The 19,968-nt window shown below is 39.3% G+C and overlaps 2 protein-coding genes across 2 annotated transcripts in view; both read left to right on the forward strand.

Moving 5' to 3' along the window:
* Nucleotides 1-2,966, forward strand: part of GEN1 (GEN1 Holliday junction 5' flap endonuclease) — a 13,755-nt gene extending 10,789 nt beyond the window's left edge. The window contains exons 11-13 of the mRNA XM_010186622.1: nt 516-577; nt 1,132-1,275; nt 1,504-2,966. Coding sequence (XP_010184924.1) covers nt 516-577; nt 1,132-1,275; nt 1,504-2,966 — 1,669 coding nt within the window. The remainder of the gene's footprint in view (nt 1-515; nt 578-1,131; nt 1,276-1,503) is intronic.
* Nucleotides 2,967-19,213: 16,247 nt separating this feature from the next.
* Nucleotides 19,214-19,732, forward strand: MSGN1 (mesogenin 1). Its single transcript, XM_010186623.1, has one exon. It carries the CDS (start codon nt 19,214-19,216, stop codon nt 19,730-19,732), a length of 519 nt encoding a protein of 172 aa, XP_010184925.1.
* Nucleotides 19,733-19,968: the final 236 nt, after the last annotated feature.

Genomic DNA, 19,968 nt, shown 5'->3' on the forward strand with positions numbered 1-19,968 from the left:
CCTTTCTCATGTAGGAACCAATTAAACTGGGGTGTCGATAATGGTTTTAGAAAAATCTAATAAACACTGACTGTCCCTGCTCAGTTCATGTTGTATCTTCATGCTCTTATGCAAAAGTTAAATAACGCTGTTTGGTTGTTCAGAAAATTACTGTCGATGGCAACGGCCTTCTCTGTGGTATGGTTAAAGATATCAAACTGATGTTTGTAGGGGTCCACATTGTGATTGTCTGTTACAAAATAGCTTTTTGATTTCTGGTTATGCTATTCTGAGCAGCATCATTAAAAGAAAATAAAAAGGTTCAATGCTTTCAATATTCAAATCTAGACCCAAAATTTTACTATAAAATGTTATAGAGAGAAGCAATGTATTTTTTAAAAGTTGTTTTAATTTCACTAATATTTTTTCTTCTGAATCATTACTAATTAGAATATTGAAATATTTTTAGTTAACTTAGATTTTTTCATTTTCTGTTTAAACAAAATTATTTAATGGGCTTCTTTTTGTTCTTACAGGATAGTCAAGACACGTGTTAAAAATGGAATTCCTTGTTTTGAAATCGAGTGGCAAAAACCAGGTTGGTGTAGTTTCTATACACATTATGAAACAAAACAGTTCATAGAAACTGAGAAAAGCATGCTCTAAAGAGGAGAAGTTTTGCAACATTATGAGGCAGTGAAATGTGGGTGAGATTGGAAACTTCTGAATGCAATAGAAAATTTGCATCAAATTTCACATACCCTGAAAGTAAAAGCAATGCTTTAAAGAAAAGAAACCTACCTAGAAAGCAAGGAACTCAGTCTTCAAGTACTTTCTCTGGTACTTCTTAATAAAACCTGGACTCTGTATTTTGTACCTTATTTCACTAGGTAGCTGAAGCTGTGACTCTTTACTTGCTAGAAACTTTTCTATGTTGGCAGAATTGTACATTTAGTGTGCCTGTTCGTGCCAGGAGACTGGCAGAAAGAAAATGACTTGACTTGTCATCAAGCTAAATCTCAAACATTGTACTATTGACCTGTTTACATACCTTCTTTGTACCCAAGTGACTCTTTTGTTCTTTGTTTTTCTTGTTCTCTACTTTGATACATGTGTATATACACATCTAATGTACATTTGTTATTTTTTTAGAGCACTATGTTGATGCAGAAGATGAGCCTGCGGAGTTGTTTGTAGTCACAGTAGAAGAGGAGTCTTTGTTTCAGGCTGCCTATCCTGGTATTGTCACCCTGTATCAAATGGAAAAGTCAGATGTTCTGAAGAAGAAACAGAAAAGTAGGTTCAAAAGCATATTTCTTATAAACCTACGGGTCTTGCCAGAATACAAGCAAAAGTAACAAACATTTCTGACTGTTGAACAATAGCATGTTTTGTCAAGATCAGGGCATGATACCTTGTAAGGACTGTGCTTTTATCTTACCATTTTATACTGTAGCAGTAGGAAATCTGAACTGTGGTTAATATGCTAATTTGAGATAACCTTTTTATTTTTATTTTTTTTAGACAAGAGAGGCAGACCAAAAGAAAAGGAATTAACAGATGTTTATGATGAAGTTAGTGATCTTCTGTCTCAAATGAATTTAAAATCTAGATGTGTAATTCCTCCTGTGCAAGACTCCACATCAGATATAAAAACTCCCCAGGAAGATGAGATACACCGAAGTAGTACTGGATCAAAAGATCTAGCGTCAGCTGCCGCTTCCTGCATAACAACTGTTCAAATGCCAGCGTCAGCAGCTGCTGTTCCTCTGACTGTATCACCTTACTCGCTTTTACAGAGTACTTTGGCTGACTCATCTGTGTTGCCAGCACGATTTGCTAAAAATTCAGAGATACCATCCTTTTCCTCTGTCACAGGTGATCTACAACTGAGCAGTATTGATTGGGAAGGAACTTCGTTCAGCACTTCACCAGCCCATGGGAGTGTTACCTGTGATTCAGCAGCTGACTTAACTACATACATAAAACACTCGAATCCACTAAGTCATGGAAAAGTAAGAAATAGCTCAGAATATTCTGATGCTATGCAGTCTGATCAACATTGTTCTGATAGTGCAGATGATTTATTGTCAGATGGTGCTATGGGACAACTTCAGAAACAGCCTTTAAGTGAACGAATACTTAAGATGACTTCCATTCCATCAAACCCTTTGTTTTCTGAAGATGTAATGCAACTGGAGTCTTTGAAATGTTTTAAACAAAAACAGGAAATATTGAATTCTGATAAAGACTATGTCTCTTCCTTGTGTCAGTTAAATAAGCTAGTGCAGGAAAGTAAAAATGCGTTGTCAGAAATATATGCCGGGGAATCCAGCGTACGCATCTATCAAGATCAGTACAAAACAGCTGACAGCCTGGCTGAAGTGATGCAAAAAGACCCTAATATAGGCAGTTCCATATCTCTAACCTTCAGTGTGCAGAGAACAGAGACACTGCATCCTGGATGTGAAATGCTTCAATTGCCTCAAAAGCCCACAGCTGATGTAACTGGCTGCCACACTAAAAAAACTTGTACTCAAACTACATGGAAAGCTTCTTCTAAAAAGAGTGTGTGTCAGAACAGATGTTCTTCTAGTGAGGACAGTGATGATGGGAACATGAATAAAAATCACATTTGTGAGCAGCAGAAAAGGCAACTAAACCCTGGTCAGTTTAAAGAGTGTTCTACAAAGAAAAGAAGTAACGTTTTTACTAGCAAAAGAACAAATGGTGACTCAGCCCTTATAATTAAAGGGAAGAAGAAAGAGACCAGTTTAGAAAAAGCTGGTAACAGTTTCTCATTGCAAGTTTCTCCAAAACCATCCTCTGTAGGGGAAGTTAATTGTTGCTTTAGTTCAGAGCAACCACTTGAGAGCTCAGGTTCTGGTCCCACACAGCAAGCCAAAAGTGCTGTTTTGACTTATGGATGGGCAGACAGTCCCCTTCCTCTGGCTGAAAGACTGAAAGGAAGAATCAAAATCAATTAGGTTCTCTATAAAATAGATTATGAAATTAACTCTGAAACTTCAGCTCTTGGAGAGTTCTTTCTTGCAAAGTTTCTGCAGTATGCTCTATCAGTTTTAAGTGGACACAGTTTTGATGAATAAGAAGTGCTATGAAATACTGCATACTGTAGCTAAAGTTTGAAACTAAAATGTTAACAGAAATACCAAATAGTTATTCTGGACTTCATACATTCTGAACTTGATGCATAAGCATCAGGATATAGTATACAAGGAAGCAGGGAGGTTGTTTATGAAACGAGAAGGTTTGGGGTTTTTTAGGGAGGATTTTGTGTGCAGCTATTAGTCCTTCTGCTTATAAAAGCAGAATTATTAAAGTAGTGCCTGCACTGCTGTTGGATATTTTTAATAAGACGAAGTGATACAGCTCTTTCCAGCTGAAATTTTCCATTCTGCTCCACTAACTTAATTTTGCTAGTTTTAAAATGGGTTTTCAAATCCTGGGATGCTTGTTGTGCTGATTATCTCTGAAGGACCAGATAGAGACACACAGCAGATGTACCTTTCAGGATAGCTAAATTTGTATCTGCCATGCCCTATAGTAAACTGTTCTTTGAGTGTGTGTATCTTCCAAATAATGGAATAAGCCATGTAAGGATGTTCTGATTTTGTAACTGTCATATTGAACATTTAAGGAAATTTAGTGGCTGTTTTTAATCAAGCATTTATAGTTTGGGGCATTTTTTTTTCTGTAGATATGAAATCCCACTCACAGAATGAAGGCAAAGTTACAGAAAATCAAAATCTAATGATGATATTGCAGACTGTTAGAAAAATATCATGTAAATGGTTTTTTCCTACCTCTTTAAAAGCCATCTCTGTTCATACACAAAAAGAAAGTTATCTTCAGCAGCTTAGTAGAAAGTGCCTCCTTGCCTGCATTAAAGTGTTCCTAACTTTCTGTGGACCAATCGGAACGAATGCCACTTTCACCTGTGAACAACAGAAATTTAGAATATCCATGCCTTAATGAAAATGTCAGTTCTTTCTTCATAAAGGCCACAGCATTAAAAGTTAAGAAGCTAAATTCCAGATGTGTTTAAGGAAGAAATAGGTAGGCTATAGATAATACAATCTGTAATTAGCCAAAATGGTAGTTTCTTATTTTCCTCTGTGGGCAGATGGAGAAAGTTTATTTATAGTTGGTTTTCCAGATGAGAAATGTATAAGGGAAATGAGAAAAAAATCCAAAATACTGGAAATTTATTTCCAGTTTTTAAGATGATCTCTCTCTTCTGGAGATTCTTAACCACCCAGCTGATGTGAGAAAGGTAGCTTCAAGAGTAGAATTGCTAAGGAGAATAAGAAGAGCCATCACCTGCGGAATGTAAATGGAGAGATTCCTTTTGCAGTGGCCAATAATGGAAAGATCAGACCATTTTTTGTGGAAAAACATTGTTATTGATTATGTATGATTCTTTTTCCTTGCTGCTGATTTTGAATACTCAAAGTTGGAATCAAGAGTTTGAACTTTCATTAATAAAAATGTCAACATCATTTGAATGACCTCGCTTTTGTTCCCTGCCATTGTATGAGAATACATTCTTCTGTTGAAGGGATCATAAAATTTTCACCCACAGTGTGTGGGTTTCTGTGTTTCAGGATTTTGTGTAGAACTGAGGGACAAGAGCAAGTTTTGGAGGGTTTTTTGTTTTCCAGATCTGGCTGAGATGGCTGCTTTGGTGAATGATTCCCTGAACATACTGTGCCAGAATTAAGACAAGTTCATGTTTTGCAGATGATGAAAACCAGAAATGAGATACAATTATAAGACATTAAGAACTGCAGAAGTAAAAAAAGAGACTATGCTGCTGCTATTGCTACAAATTAATCTGGTTTAATAAGTACAGTTCAACTATGAAAAGCAGAAAAATGTCATTTTTTTCATTTGCAGTGCATCTTAATTTTGTCCAAGTTTTCTGCCTCTACTTTGGAAGCAGCAATAGATGTGCAAACAACTGTATAGGATGCCTTCTCTCTTTCAGGCTGTAGCTGCCCATTGCGGCAAATAAACAAGAACATTTATCATTGGGGGTGACTGTTGCTAGAACTAAATTTGTGATTTGTTACAGAAGGGAAATTGACTTCTCATCTTCCTGTAATTTAGTCAATCTAAGGATTAGGGATGATTTTTCTTCAGAAGTGTTTTTACCATGCCAAAGCTGACTGCTTTGCATCCTTTCACACTTCTGAAGAAAACGTTTACATAAATTGAGTGAGTATAACAGATAACTTTCTTCTGCAGGAAATATTCCTACAAGTTTATGTTAAAATGGCTATAAGTGTAAATGAGGGTGATGCATCAGCCTGATGACCCTGAATATATTTGCATTTATCTTCTGTTTTGGTCAGCCCAAACAGGCACTGTCATCTCAAGTAATAAAAGTGTACCTGCTGTGGAGGTGGGGCGAGTTAAGATGCATCATTATTCAAGTACTTTTCTGAAAGTTTTTCTGTGGAATTACTGTACAGCCTGAGCACTTTACCTGGTCTGGCACTCCTGATGTCCTGATTCCTCTAGCTTGAGTGACTCCTGCACAGATGTAGAGCAGATCCATAGTTTTTGTCTTAGCAGTATAAATACCATTATTTCCACTTATAAATAGTGTTAAACATCTACTTAGATGTGGCAAATTCATTTAGCATAGTTTAACAAAGGGAAACATTTATTTGGCATTCCTTGTCATTGTAGCTCGCTATTTCAGGTCCATGGAGAATCGAAAATAAATACTGTTTATATGGAATGTATATGTAGAAAGCTATGAAAATATAATGAAAACAAGCAAACAAAAAACCCACACAACAAAACCCACCTCTCAATGTCTGTATCCCACTGTCAAGCTACACATGCTCCTTGTTTTTTTTCATTGGAAGATATTGCAATACTTACCAACATGCGTGAACGTGTTTAACAAAAGAAAAAATTCATTTTCATTGCGTTTACCAATTTCTACTTTGTTGATAGAGTTGATGAACTTGGTAAATCTTTTGCAAGTTAACAGGGCTTTGCTACTTGAGAAGGGGATTATTTAACTTTGAGGATTTGCACAGGCTTGACTGTGCTCTTATGCCAAGAAAAAAACTTGGAAAATACAGCAGTGAAAGACGAATGGCAGCTGTTACTTGAGACAAGATAAAGCCTTTTCATGTCTAAGAAGGTGTCAAGCCCTGCCGCATTATATCAGCAGATAAAAGGAAACTGTTTAGAATATTATTGAGAGTTGTTATAAACCTAAGTGCTACTGACAAAACAGTAAACTTGGTGCTAGATTTAGCGCTTTTTACTTCAGGAAGCACAACACTTTTAACTGTTTCAAGAAAACAAAATTACAATGGGTGCCAGAACTGCTCTTTGCACAGTTCTCCTGCTCATGTATCCTGCATCATAGCTACTACCAAAACTGAATTTAACTTAATAAGATTAATCACATACCAAGTTTCAAGAGTTTTTGGAATCCAAGCCTTGTCTCCACCCCCCACCCCGATTTCCCTTGACAGGGTTGGAGAGGTTTTGTCACTTCAAAGACTGAGCACAGCTGGAAAAAAAGACTTCTCTTTGAAAATTTTGCTCCATGAAAACAGCTACCTATACTAAAATTGCACTTGATAGGTATTTAAAATTATTTAGCTGCTTGACTAGAACATAGTGAAGGAAAAGAAGTGAACCATGGGCATTTTTAATCCCGAGATAGTGAAGTAGCTGTGCATTTATCTCATTTTAAATAGCAGTGTGCTCTGCTAGAGCACCTCCCCAGCCAAGCTTGCAGCCAAGCTTGTCCTACCAAACATTCCTGACAAAGGTGGGATCTGTGGCAAGCTGTGCGTATTCTTTGGGACATGGTGGGTGGTACTGTGAGTGGTGTCTGCTTTGAATAATTTTGTGGGCACAGTTACCAGATGAACCCTTAAGTGCTCTTCCTCTATCCCAACATCCCAGTGCTGCCCTGGCAGTGATACCACACTGCAACAGACCTAAGATAGCCCAAACCCCGGAATCTCTCCAAGTCTTATCTACTGCAAAAACATGACATTTGTGTCCTCATTTCAGGTCGAATTCAGGCTTTCAGTCCAACGTGAATGGCAGGTCTCAGAGCAGCTTTAGCCTTTAAGCCTCTCTGTCACTCAGCCCACTGCAATGTGTTGTAGACATTTTCTTTGAATCTTTTTGTGCTGGTGATCTAAATTCACTGTTTGAACTGCAGCTGGGTGGTAAAAACCCCCAGCTCGGATTCCCCAAAGCCTGTGGTTTAACAGCCCAAAGGGCTCCAGGAGGTACAGCCACATGCACGTCTCCTGTACTGAGGCTTCATAAGACTTTTCATCCATAGCATGTTGCTAGTTTTTATAATTGTTGACTGACCAAAGAAAACCTGACAGTTAGAAATCGGGGAGATGGTCTATTTTCTACTTTCTTGTAATTAGCTACAGGGCTGATGTGTCAGTACGACTTAGGAAGGCACTGCTGTGCAGAACAGCATCTGTCATATGAGATGCTGCTGAAGGAATGGTCAATTTGCAGTTCATAGATGGCTGTATGCACTAGGACAGTTATGTTAATTGCATGTTTCTGTACCTAAATTGTTTTCATGGTTTAACTGCAGGTATTTGATACTTATCTCCAGAAAGCTTGCTTAGCAGTGCAGGCTGCCAGTCTCTTACATTCTTTTGAATTTATAGAAATCTGAAAGTTTCCTGAGAGTGGGTAACCAGAACTACTGCTTAGTAGATTTAATCAAGCCATTCATTCTGTTGGATAGGCCAGAAGAATGTGGGGTGTGTTTTTCATATAAGTTTTTAATAAATAAAGAATTTCAGTTGGAAAAGGAGAAAACCGGTTCAGTGCCCTTCTTGGTCTGCATGGCTTTCTGGGTAAGCCACAGCACCCAGTTATGGGCAGGGAGGATGCATGAGGGGACATGAGGGGGTAAAAGTAGTTTTACCATGAGGGGTTATCAAAGGCCTGAAGAAGGTGCTGCTGATTTTATGGAGAAGTGTAGGAGGTGGACTGGAAGGTGTCCCGTCACAGTTAACTGATACTTGTATAGCAACCCAGCAGATTTCATAAATAATTTTTAAAAAGCCACTAGTCCTTTGCTTGTTCTGTTATATGTAGCCCACCACTGAGGTCCTACAGAGAGGACATTCCTCTCCCTGCATTGATAGTCTGAAGAATATCACTGTGTAAAATGGGCATGCAGCTCTGGAACTGAAATGTTTGAATTTGTACACAGAACTGAAAAATTCCTTCAAGAAAATTACATTCCTTCCAGTAATAGTGATGTGGGGTATCTCACAACAACTTCTTTGTGATAGCATATTTGTCTTATAAGATACCAACAACTTAAGTTTTGGGTTGGTTGGTTGGGTTTTTTTCTTTTTTTCTTTCTTATTAAAACAACAAACGTTTTGTGCTGGGAGGCCATGAATTAGAGATACAGAAAAAATTACTATCAACAATCATAAGTGTTTTCCAACTGCCAGGCCACTCTCACTGCAGAAGCCCAAGACTTGAAAGTGTTTTGACATGACAGTGAGCAGGGAAAAGCTATCAAAGCTGTAGGTCCTTATGGGGTGACATCCATGTAGGTATGCTGTGCCTTCATGTATGAACTTGTATAACCTTGATACTTCTCCCTGGGGAAGAGACCCTGGTTTCTGTATTGTGTTCAACCAATCATATAATTCAGAATATAACCCAAAGAGATGACTGTGGAGGGACAAATGTTTCAAAGGAGGAATGTATAAAAACTTTCACCAGGAGAAAGCCAGTGAGGTACAAAGCGTCCCTGGTGCAGGTACAAGTCACCAGCACAGATATTCTGGGGAGTCTCACCAGCTGCAGCCAAGGACACCTGAGGATGCTGAGCTCAGGGTCCCCAGTCAGCTCCCCTCAGACACCCCCTTGCCCATCCTGACCCACAGCTTTCTCAACAAGGCTTATCCTTCTTCAAAGATTCCAATAATGCTCACTTAACAAAACCTGTCTGCAGTTGTTCATTTAATGAAACAGTGGTAAAGATTAAATGCAGTGCAACTGTTGTGATTTTTTTTAACTTGCTCTTCTAGTCAATCAATCAAATATTCTATTACAACACTGAAACTATCTGCAAAATACCCAAGACATAGTACCTTTTAAGAAAGTAATTATGTTTTCAGTATTATGACAGCCTGAAATAAGGATAGATACTGCACCCCTCTGGAGAACATACAGTGCAGGAAGTGCACATTGCAAAATTTTCCAAATGTAATTCAAGCTAAGAAGCCAGTTGATAATTGTTAGTACATAAATCACAGTAGATCATAGTTTAGCAATTAAAAAGAATGACATGTTTTAAGTACTCCTTCAATAATCTATTGTCACAGATTCCGGTTTAACTTTAATGGAAACGTTATGTGATCACATATTTTATTTATCGGTCATTTGAAGAATTTGTTATGCAGACATTCTGATTAGTGGGCTATTGGACCATTAACCAAATAAATCTAAAGGTAATAAAACTCACAGGAAGATAAATGGTTTTCTTTTTCTTGTTCTTTTCAGCCAATTCAGGCTAATTTAAGCCTTTCACAGAATGGTGATAATGAAGGATTTGTTCTCAGCAGCGTTATGGCAGGTGATTTGCATTTGAAAGTTTGACACATTTATAGGGCTTTGATCTTTTCCCTCCAGTGCTGAGCCCCTACACGCAGGTTTTACCAGGTAGAAGATTTAGGAGCAAAAGTAGCTCTGAGAGTCACCCTGAAAATGTACATTAGAAAATATAATTATAAAATTTATGTCTAGAAAATACTCTGTTGTTGAATTTGAGTAGCCTTTATACAACACAAGACAAAAATACATTTGAACTTCTTTTATCAGAGCTTCTTTTCAGCTAGAGAAAGTCCTCCTGGAAGACTTTAAAGGCGTACAGAGTCTGATATAAAACCCTCTGAGCCATAAGGACTGGTTGCTTTTGTAGGATTGAATTTATTGTCGAAATGGAAATTCTCCCTGTAGCACACTTCAGGAATTTTGGCACCAAGTAAAAAAGACTGTGACAGGCATGGAGGCATTTCTTAAATATTATTTAAACTTTTGCTTTGTAATTAAAAAAAAAATAACTCTGGACAGGAGAGCCATCTTTAGGCTTGAAGAGGAAGCTTTGAAGAGAAGGACATTATTAATATTCTTAATGTTTACTATGTATCCCCAAAATAACTAGGGAGCCACAGGATTCAGGAGGAACATGGCTGAATAATTGAAACAGGATTATTGTATCCCTCATGATTGTCTAAAATTTAATATAATCAGCTGATTTCTCTGCTGGACCATAATGCTTAATTCCATGTCTGTGAGCCAGGGACTTATTTCGTCCTCATCTCGGAACTGATTCCTAAAGTACGCTGGGTTCAGTAAATAAAAATCGTCTGCATGAAATTCCTTCCTGTGCCATGAGCAAATGATATTTCTCCAAACTGAGCTTTTCCTCTGAAGGAAGATAAGGCTTCCGTGTCTGATCTCAGAAAACTCCAAGGAAGGAGGCCTCCGAGCAAATAGCTGGCTTCAGGCAGTGTGCTGTATTTGGGAGGATGCGGCTCACCACCCCAGAATACTCAGCCTTTTTAAAGCTGTGTAATGGGTATTGATTAGCCATTGTCTGAAGTACATTGAAAGTAGAGGGACTGTGTAAATGTTAGCTTAATTTATATGCACATTAATAGGGAATCACCAATAGCCCTTTTGAGTCTTTTTTTTCTTCCCCTCCATCTCTCGCCTTGGGAAGTTGCTCCTACAATGTAAGAGTTAACTTCACGTTGAATGTACTTGAAAAATTCAGTTCCCAGTACATTTTGTTCTTCAAAAGAGAGCGTTATCCTTCTGTGTTACTTTGCTTTCAACTCCTCACAGAATGTCAGTTATCAGATAAGAGCAGGAGACTGATGAATGTGCATCCCAGCCTGACAGGGCAGGTCAATGTCAGGGAAATTTAAGTTTCCCTTTCCTTCCCTGTTTTTTTGTGGTTTGGTTTTTTTTACTACAACCCATTTGGCAGTATTTACTTTAGAAAATTGCTTCTCTGAGGGCACAACTGGTTTAAAGCAGTATTACCTGCAGAATTCAGATTTAAATGTTTCCTGACACTGTCTCCTTTTTATGCATTATTTTGTAATAAGACAGCATCACAAACTTTAAATTGACCACGGTGGTGGGCATCATATGGGAGATCTCTGCAGAGAGGTAATCCCTCCCCTGACATGGTCTGGATCTAAGGCAGGGAGAGATGTAGGGGCACAGGAGAAGATGGGGGTCTCTATGGCCATGCAGGTCAGTAGCAGGACTGGGAACAGGACATTTGTGACCCGATTTTCCATCTGCGTGACTGTGCTGCCTCTCCAGACAGTGTTCTCCCGAGTTTGCAGCAAACCAGACCCTAAGAGAGAAGAATTTTAGACAGGACCAGCTGCCCTTAAGATTCGCATAGCTGCTGTTGTAAGATCTACCTGCTTATTCATGCATGCACTGATTTTACACATCCCAATTACCATTAACTAAGCAGGAACTTAGGCAGTGTGCAAACCAGATGTCTGTGTCCCATCAGAGTGATGGGGTGGCCAGCAGCACTCAGTTACATGGACTCTCAGTGTGAAGGCAAGTAGAGTTGCATTAGTAATCCCCTTTTCCCACTAGTTCTACATTTTACCTTCTCTTTGTTTGACTTAATCGATGTCTAAGCTTGCCTTACTGGCACATACGTAAGTTTTCTTTGTGGGAGTTTAGGGCTTTTGCTCTCTCATGTGTTGAAAAAAATAGAAATGAAAATAACGTAAGAGTTTTCTAAACAATGATGCCTCTCAATAAATTACTTTTTGAAACTTTATAACCTTAACTGAGCCCCTATCTGTAAGTATATACTGTATATACTGTGACTATAACTACTGTAACTATTTATTCTGTGCTTTGGACTTCCCAAAAAAGCCTGTTTCAAGTGAACAATTAAATATTTTCTGTTTCTAACATTAACTTTATCCATACAACTTAGCAGGTAAACAGATGTATGACTTATATGGGGAGAAGATATTAAAAAAGGCATCGTGATCTACTGTCAGTATCAAGAAGCAACAAAAAGAATGGGACTGAAAATCAAATCAATGAAACCTTAAAAAAAAAAAAAGACAGGAAAGTAAAAGATAGAGGAAAGAGGAAAAAAAATGATGTTTAGTCATAGATGGGACAAACTAGAGGTATAAAAATTGACGCTTGTGGGAAAATAAAAACTGATCATGATGCAAGGAAAGGGAGCAGTGTCTTCAGTGGTGGAGAACGCAGTCCTCTGCACCATGCCTTTGTCACCCAAACACAACTGGCCTAAAATATTAGCAGGCAGGAAAAATATCAGTGTCTTGTACCACCAGAAGTACAGCAGGAAACCTGTGAGGAGTCACTGAAAGGCTGAAGGCTGCTAAGACTCATTGTGCTCGTTGTTTCTCTTTCTTCCACTGCGAACCTCTGTGGAGTGTGATTGCTCTCCTCTTCGCTCTCCTGTCAGGTGGTTGCAGTAAGGTCTCTCCTGAGCCTTCCCGTCTCCAGACTGGACAAACCCAGCTCTCTGGACCTCTTTCTATACACGATATCCACAAGCCCTCTGGTCAGTTTGGTGACCCTTCACTGGACCTGCTCCAGGCTGTCAACCCCCCAGGTTCCCCAGGTCTTCTTTCTGGGAAGCTGCATCCTGGCCAGTCACCCTGGCAAAACCCACCCAGTGCAGGCATTTGCATTTGCCTTCCTTGTACCCCCCAAGCCTGCTCCCGCTCCATTTCTCAGCCTGTCCAGGTCTCTCTGAACAGCAGCTCTGCTCTTCAGCACATGAACCACTTCCTCCCGCTTCATTTAGTCTGAAAAGCTCTGTATGTGCCAAGTTTATCTATAAAAAATGTGAACAATTTTACTCAAATGCATTTGTGGGACTGTTACAGCAGAGTTTAATTTGTTAGGCAAAATCCATGGAAGCGCCAGAGCAAATGCAAAAACACCCACCCAGACTTAATTTACCATTCAGGTTCATCAATAGACTGAAGGAGTGATTTCATTTTTTTATGGGATTGAATGTGATTAAAATTTAGCAACTTGCCTAGAAATTTATGACTGCAGTCTAAAATCAATGGTCCTCACCTACGGGTTAACCATGTGCTTGTGAAAGGTGGCTTGAACAGGCACACAGCACTTTATTTCAGCATATGAAATATGTAAGAGCTAAATAAAATTTGTAATCTACCACTTGTATGTTGTCTCTTACCCAGACTATTGATCCATTTTATAATTATTAAACTGAACTGCAGGCTGTGCCCAGAGCATAACTTCATTTAGCATCAAGATGAAACATGGTTTCTATTAACAGCATGCAGCAATTCTGCACATCAGTGCTAGGACATGGGGGAGGCAGAAATGAGCAGATACTGATGAGGAGGTTCAAGGGATGAAAAGGAACAGCCTGAGCTGAAATGTAATCACAGCAATTGGAAAATAGTTCCCTGTGCAACTCCACGAGAAATAGTCACAACCAAGCTTTCAATGCGATTTTCCTGGCTCTTGGAATTTCTTATAAGTTTTACCTAGTTTTGGAAAATTGATCATTCTGCAAAAGGAATGATTTAGAGCAAAAAAGCCCACTGTAATAGCAGGAAAGCAAGAGTACAAACCTTGAACTTCCTCTGGACCCCCAGGTGCTATCCTGCTTTTTTTAAAAAGCCCTGTGAAACCCAGGCAAAGGAAACTAAGCTGTTCATGGGCAAAGTAAGCTAAACACTTGAAGATAAACTATATTGTACTTTATTAAATTTGAACATATGCTTTTGGGTAGAAAGGGAGGTATTGCTGATGATTCTGAATTATTTGCAACAGGTAACCCTCCACCTCTCCCGTTAAAAGCTGAAATACATCGACTTCTTTATAGCAGACAAAATTTTTTTAAACCAAATGTGAAAGCTGATACAATGAAGCTGCAGTAAACGATAATGGAGCTCTCCAAATGAAACGACTTCTATTATTTTGATAATATGTTACTTTCCATTTTCTGAGAAAAATACACCTTCTTAGTCTGACATTCCTCCCCCTGCTTTGCCCTTTCCTCCTGGCTGAAGTAGACATTAAAGGCCAACCGCACTGTTGAACCTCCTTTCAACTTCTGTTAACAGGGGTATTAAAAAGACATTCCTAAATATCAGCTGAAAACCACTAGGTAATAAACTCCCTACTTAAAAGGTGGGTAGGTGTAAATTCCACACATTGGCCTTTTCATCTGGGAGGCCAGTTGCTTGGAGATCAGATGTTTTAAATGAGTTGCGGACCTGATGTTGCTCATCAGCCAACGGAGACTGCCACTATTTGGAGGATCAAATACTTACATTTGAGAATGTAAAGCAAATAGATATGTCCTGATACTGCCAGGGCAATGCTAGAGAGATGCTTGTCACCATGCAAAGCCCTGGTGAAATCTATGATACTTACTTGGCTGTTTCTTCTCCATGAGCAGGCATTAGTTTGGCAATTTGGAGTGATGTCCTTGAGAACATTAAAGTGTTTAAACACTTCAGGCAGGATTTTTAACAGCACTAGAACTGGCCTGTTTCTGGTCTTACTACAAATGAATAGCAATGTTTTCTCTTGTGCTAGCCACAGGTTTATTTGGCCAAAGGCAGTAATAACAATGAGAAATCCAATTAACACATGCTTTTTCATGGATTGTAGTAAGAGTTATAGGCTCCCTTTCATAGGGAGAATTCCCATTCTCTGGGAATTGTAGCTAGTTTGCTGTTTATTCTTCGGCATATTGACCTCAAAAAAAAAAAAAAAAAAAAGAGAATTTTGTAGTTGTTGACCAGCTTACTTACTCAGAAGACTTATTTATTTCAGTTGAGGTTGGACCCAGATTAAACCATCTTCCACAAGGACAAAAAAATGGCTGCAAAGTCTACTCATGTTGAAAAAAACCACATCTATCCAAATTGAGGAAAAGCCTTAAAAAGGAGAGAGGCATCGTCTGGTGGCTGATGTGACAAATGTGGTGGATGCTTTCCTTCCTTTATTGCCAGCTTGGACATAAACCGAGGTGTCCAACACTCCTTTTCGGAAGTGTTGAACACCTGCTGCGTCTGCTGAGGTTGGTGGGACCTGGAGCTGCTCACCCCATGTTTGATACATGGGTGATTGGCTCCTCATCCGTATCTCTGTGAAGGAGGATGGTAACAGCCACCTCCGCACTGAGCAACTAATACTGGTGAAACCTCTTGTTAAATGAGAGATGAAGTGATTTTAAAAGCTTTTGGGAGATAGATGTTTTCATGGTACAAACTGCACAGTGAGCCTTTATCATCTAAGTGCTCTACAAGGATAGTAGCGTGGTCTGCTGCTTGTCAATAAAATAAGTTTGGACTTCTGACTGTTAGGGAGGCTGACTGCTATGGGATTAGTGTTGCTGAAAAACATTTATCCATGTTTACTCGGTTTCAGCCTGCATTCTTCCCATCCAATATGTTTTTTCACTTCTTATTGTTACAAACTTGTTTCTCCTATCAAACTCACAGCTTGGTCGATGTATTATTCAGAATATTTAGAGAAAAAATATTTAGACCAGTCTCTAATAACTGTACACATAAAAATGCATTTATCTACCATACTCCTGGATGACAGCAGGTATATAGACAACTTATTTTAAATTTAAAATCTGAATCAGACTCATATGGAAGCTCTTAAAACTTCCTATTCCATGTCTTTTTTTTTTTAATGGAAAAATCTTTGCTCCTTCTGTGCATCCATGCTTCTCCCTTCTGTAATAAATTCAGAAATATGAGCAGGGAACCTTTCATTTTAAAGGACATGAAGATTAAGATGTTAGCCTTTTTATTGCAGAATAAATTACTGAAATGAAAATCAAAACTATCAGTCAAGCAGAAAATGCCTTATCATTTTTTAAACATCGGTTTGTATTTCATTCATGTTAGCCTCATATCTCACTACCCTTCAATATTTTGACTTTACAGACAGACAAAAAGGGTATTCCCAAAGTTTGTGAGACATAGAATAAAACAAAGATTGCAAACACATTTTTTATAGATTTATTTTCTAGGACTTTCTTAGCTCTTTAATGAAAGAGCATCAGTCATTCACAGGGTACAGAAAAATAAACCAACCTGAGGCCACGCGTTGTCTATGGTGCTTTTTAAGGCCCTGCTATAAAACAACACTGTGAACTGTTCTACCATTTCCAGTAATTTTGTATCCACTTTATGCGATAATTTCCTAACTGAGGATTCTCATACTTGCAGGTAGCAACATACTGCTATCCAAAACTAACTAATCCAAGAACAGCTAAATACCATGAGACTCTGATGACTTACATAGGCTCTGGATCATACAGGGATCATGGAGAGAGACCGTACGTATCTTCCTGATTTGGCCAAAACTGAGGCACACTTCATGTATGTTTTGGGAACCTGGGAGCTGTGAGTAGAAATGAGGTTATTTCTCCAAACTGAAAAACAGGATGCACAACTGCAAGGAAGCTTTCAAGTATGAGCATTAGCCCTGTATTGTTTATAGGAAAGCCTGTAGTTTTTTTCTTGCCTGTGTAACAGTTTATAAGAACATAAGCATATAAGATCCCATGAATTTTCATGGAACCAGAGCAATTGTTCACATACTCTAATATCCTGCCTTGGTCACTTCAAACACTTACTCATAAGACATAAGAAAAAATTTAGCTATTGCTATAATTTGCATTACTCTTCCCTGCCTATGCTCAACTCAATTCCTCTATGTAAGAATACTGACATGAAATCTGTGTACACCTGTCATTTACAGCAATTGCATCTTGGACATGCACAAAATCTTTTCCCCTTGGTCTCTGAGCAACACCTTCTATGATTTACCCAGAGATTAGGAGTATAAATTAACTGCCAACCTGCATGTTTTATAGTCAGCAAATAAGAGACTTGCTGAAATTTTTGCTTATAAATTTGACTGCATTTGATGAACATTTGATTCCAAAATCAAAACTGCTATGCCAAGCTGTTTATACATATATATATAGACACACATTTAATATGTGTATTTTTATTCTATTTATACACACACACACACACACACACACACACTTGAAATCTTCTTTTTCTTGGCACAACCTAACAGAAATTCCTCCTCTTCTACCACTCTCTCCTGATTTTTGGCTATTTGGAGACTTCCAACTCCTGTGTTTATCAAAAAAAGGGAAAGATGCAAAATAAGAGCAGGGAGTATTTCCAATGGAAAAGGGACTATAAACACAAATATGGGGAGGAAAAGAGAAAGGAAAAAAAAAAACAACAAAAGAGTGGGAGAGAGATTTTAGCTGAGACAAAACCGAGTCCCCTTTTTATGCTAAATTAGAAGCATAACTTGTATCTAACTTGTGGCCTTGTGACCGTTGTCTTGGTGCTAAATGAAACTCATTCAGGTCACTGAAGTCACCATAAAACCCAAAGCAATCCTGAGCAAGGTAAGCTGTGCCCTAAGTTTCCGCATGGGGTAGATGTCATCATGGTCAAACTCATTCAGCCTGGGTTGAAATGCTGAAATCCTTCACTTTGTTTCTTTCTTATTGATCCCAGCACATCATCAGTCAGTCTCCCCCAAGCAGCTCCCTGACGTTCCCATCCCAAACTCACAGAAATTCACAAGGGCCTTTCTAATGACTATGGTGAGGATTGGATTGGAATTTTTTTTTTCTGAGTGGCTGTAGCAAGGATTTCCCAATCAGAAAGAAATGGTGTATTCTAGAAAGCTTCAACTTGCTTGGGCTATTGCTGGTCAAAGGCATAGCCCCCTTTTTTCACAGTAGATTATGGTGCACACAGAGATTGTTACATGGAAGAAATCTCTAAAATATTTCCTACTTCTCTTTTTCCTCCAGGTTGGCACTCTTTCTTCCCTTCTTTTCATTATATATTGGATTTTGCTCCCATTATGGGCTGATACAAAGTCACGGCTGGCAGCTGAGCTGCAGAGCTCAGTAGTTTTGGATGGTTTTCCTGGCTTTCCTAATGATTTGCTGTGTGATTTTGGGCAAGTTACTCCTTGCCTTTGCTTATCCATTTCCCAATAGTAATATAGATCATTAATCATCACTGTAAGCTGTTCTGAAGCCTAGAGATGAAAAGTGCTCATTATTAATGCCATTAATTTATAGGATATACATTTTCACTTGAACCATTTAACATAAAACTTCACTGTTGCATTGAGTCAGACCTGGGAAAGGTTTCTTTGTGGCAGAAGAATGGATTCCTAGAGGTAAAAATTTACAGAAGTAGCTTCTAGTCTTCTATTACACACACGTAATTTGTAAATTACTTAGAATTAAATTACTGTCTGGGGCCAGACTTTATACACTGTGCATTTTCTTTCCTTTACTTTCTTTTTAGTTTCATTTTCCTACTTCTTTCTTAAAATGGGACTTTGACATTGTTTGTAATTACAGATTTCCTTTTTTATTTCCCAGTCATGGTTTAAAATAGAAAATGAATCTACAGACTGCAAGGGAAGGCATTGTTGTTCTTTCCTTCTTTATCTTTTGATAACTAAGATGATCCAGAGAGAAGACCCATGAGAAGAGAAATCCAGAGCTGTAAGGCACACAAATTCAAACAAACCACCTTTGACTTTCAAGATGCAGATAATGAGAGATCACTTCAGTAGCAGTCAGCACAGACCAAATCATCACTGCTGTAGTGCCATCCAACAGTTACACAGAAATCAGGGCTCAGTGGCTTAAATTCAGGGTTGGCTTTTTCTTAGCAGTCATTATCCTTAAATACTATGTCTGTAAATTGTTTTGTAAAATGGTTAATTTTCTTTTTCCTCTCTCACCACTTATTCCCCCAGCGAAACATTAAATGTAGATGCGCAGGCTTAATTGGTTTAGTTGCAAGAAGATAATCTTTTTTTCCTCCTTTTTCACTGCTGCCTGTTAGCTTAAAGGCTTTTTAGCTGAAGGTTGATAATTATCACTGAGAAGAAACTAGCACATCAGGAGTTCATTTTCCATCTTAGCACTTGTGGTGTTCCTTTGAACTCCTCTCACCAAACCTACATTCCCACTCTGTCACTTTCCTCCCTCCATCATAAAAAGGTCTCGGCAGCCGGCGGCTCCAGCCTTTGCTGGCAAGCAGAGGGCCTTGCTTCTCCTGAGTGCTCCTCCAGCATGGACAAATTGCATGAGACATTGATAAACATGGAAGACGCTTTGGGTTCGGAGCACTCTGTCTGCTTATCGTCATGGGACTGGAAAAGCGCTTCTGGGGCTTTCGAGCTGCACCCCGTCTCGTCTCCACACAGCTTATCCCCAACGCCCTCCTTTGAGTCCTACTCCTCATCCCCCTGTCCAGCGACAGTGGAGACCCCCTACAGCAGCAGCAGCGGCAACAGCCTGGTGGGCTACAGCCTGGTGGATTTCCCCCCGGCCTACCTGCCCAGCCCCGGGCAGGCCCGGCTGCCCAAGGGCACCAAGGTGCGGATGTCAGCCCAGCGCAGGAGAAAGGCCAGCGAGAGGGAGAAGCTGCGGATGAGGACCCTGGCCGACGCGCTCCACACGCTGCGCAACTACCTGCCCCCCGTCTATAGCCAACGAGGACAGCCTCTCACCAAAATACAAACCCTGAAGTACACCATCAAGTACATCGGTGAACTGACAGAGCTCCTCAACAGTGTCAAGCGGGCATAGAACCCCCCCGGATGAGGCACCCACCCCAGCACGCTCAGGGTCTTTACAAACCAACAAACAGCAGAATTTCTTCCTCACCAGAGTACAGTGCCACGGGGTGCAAGAGGAGGATGGAGCAAGAGGGCGGGAGAGTGAGAGCCACCGTTGTACACGGGACACAACAGTGGAAGGTGATGTAGGATTGCCTAAAAACCTGAGCCAGAGGCTGCTGAGACAGAAGTCTTGGTTTTTTTGCT

This window comes from Mesitornis unicolor, unplaced genomic scaffold, assembly GCF_000695765.1.
Source record: "Mesitornis unicolor isolate BGI_N332 unplaced genomic scaffold, ASM69576v1 scaffold41866, whole genome shotgun sequence".
Lineage (NCBI taxonomy): Eukaryota > Metazoa > Chordata > Aves > Mesitornithiformes > Mesitornithidae > Mesitornis > Mesitornis unicolor.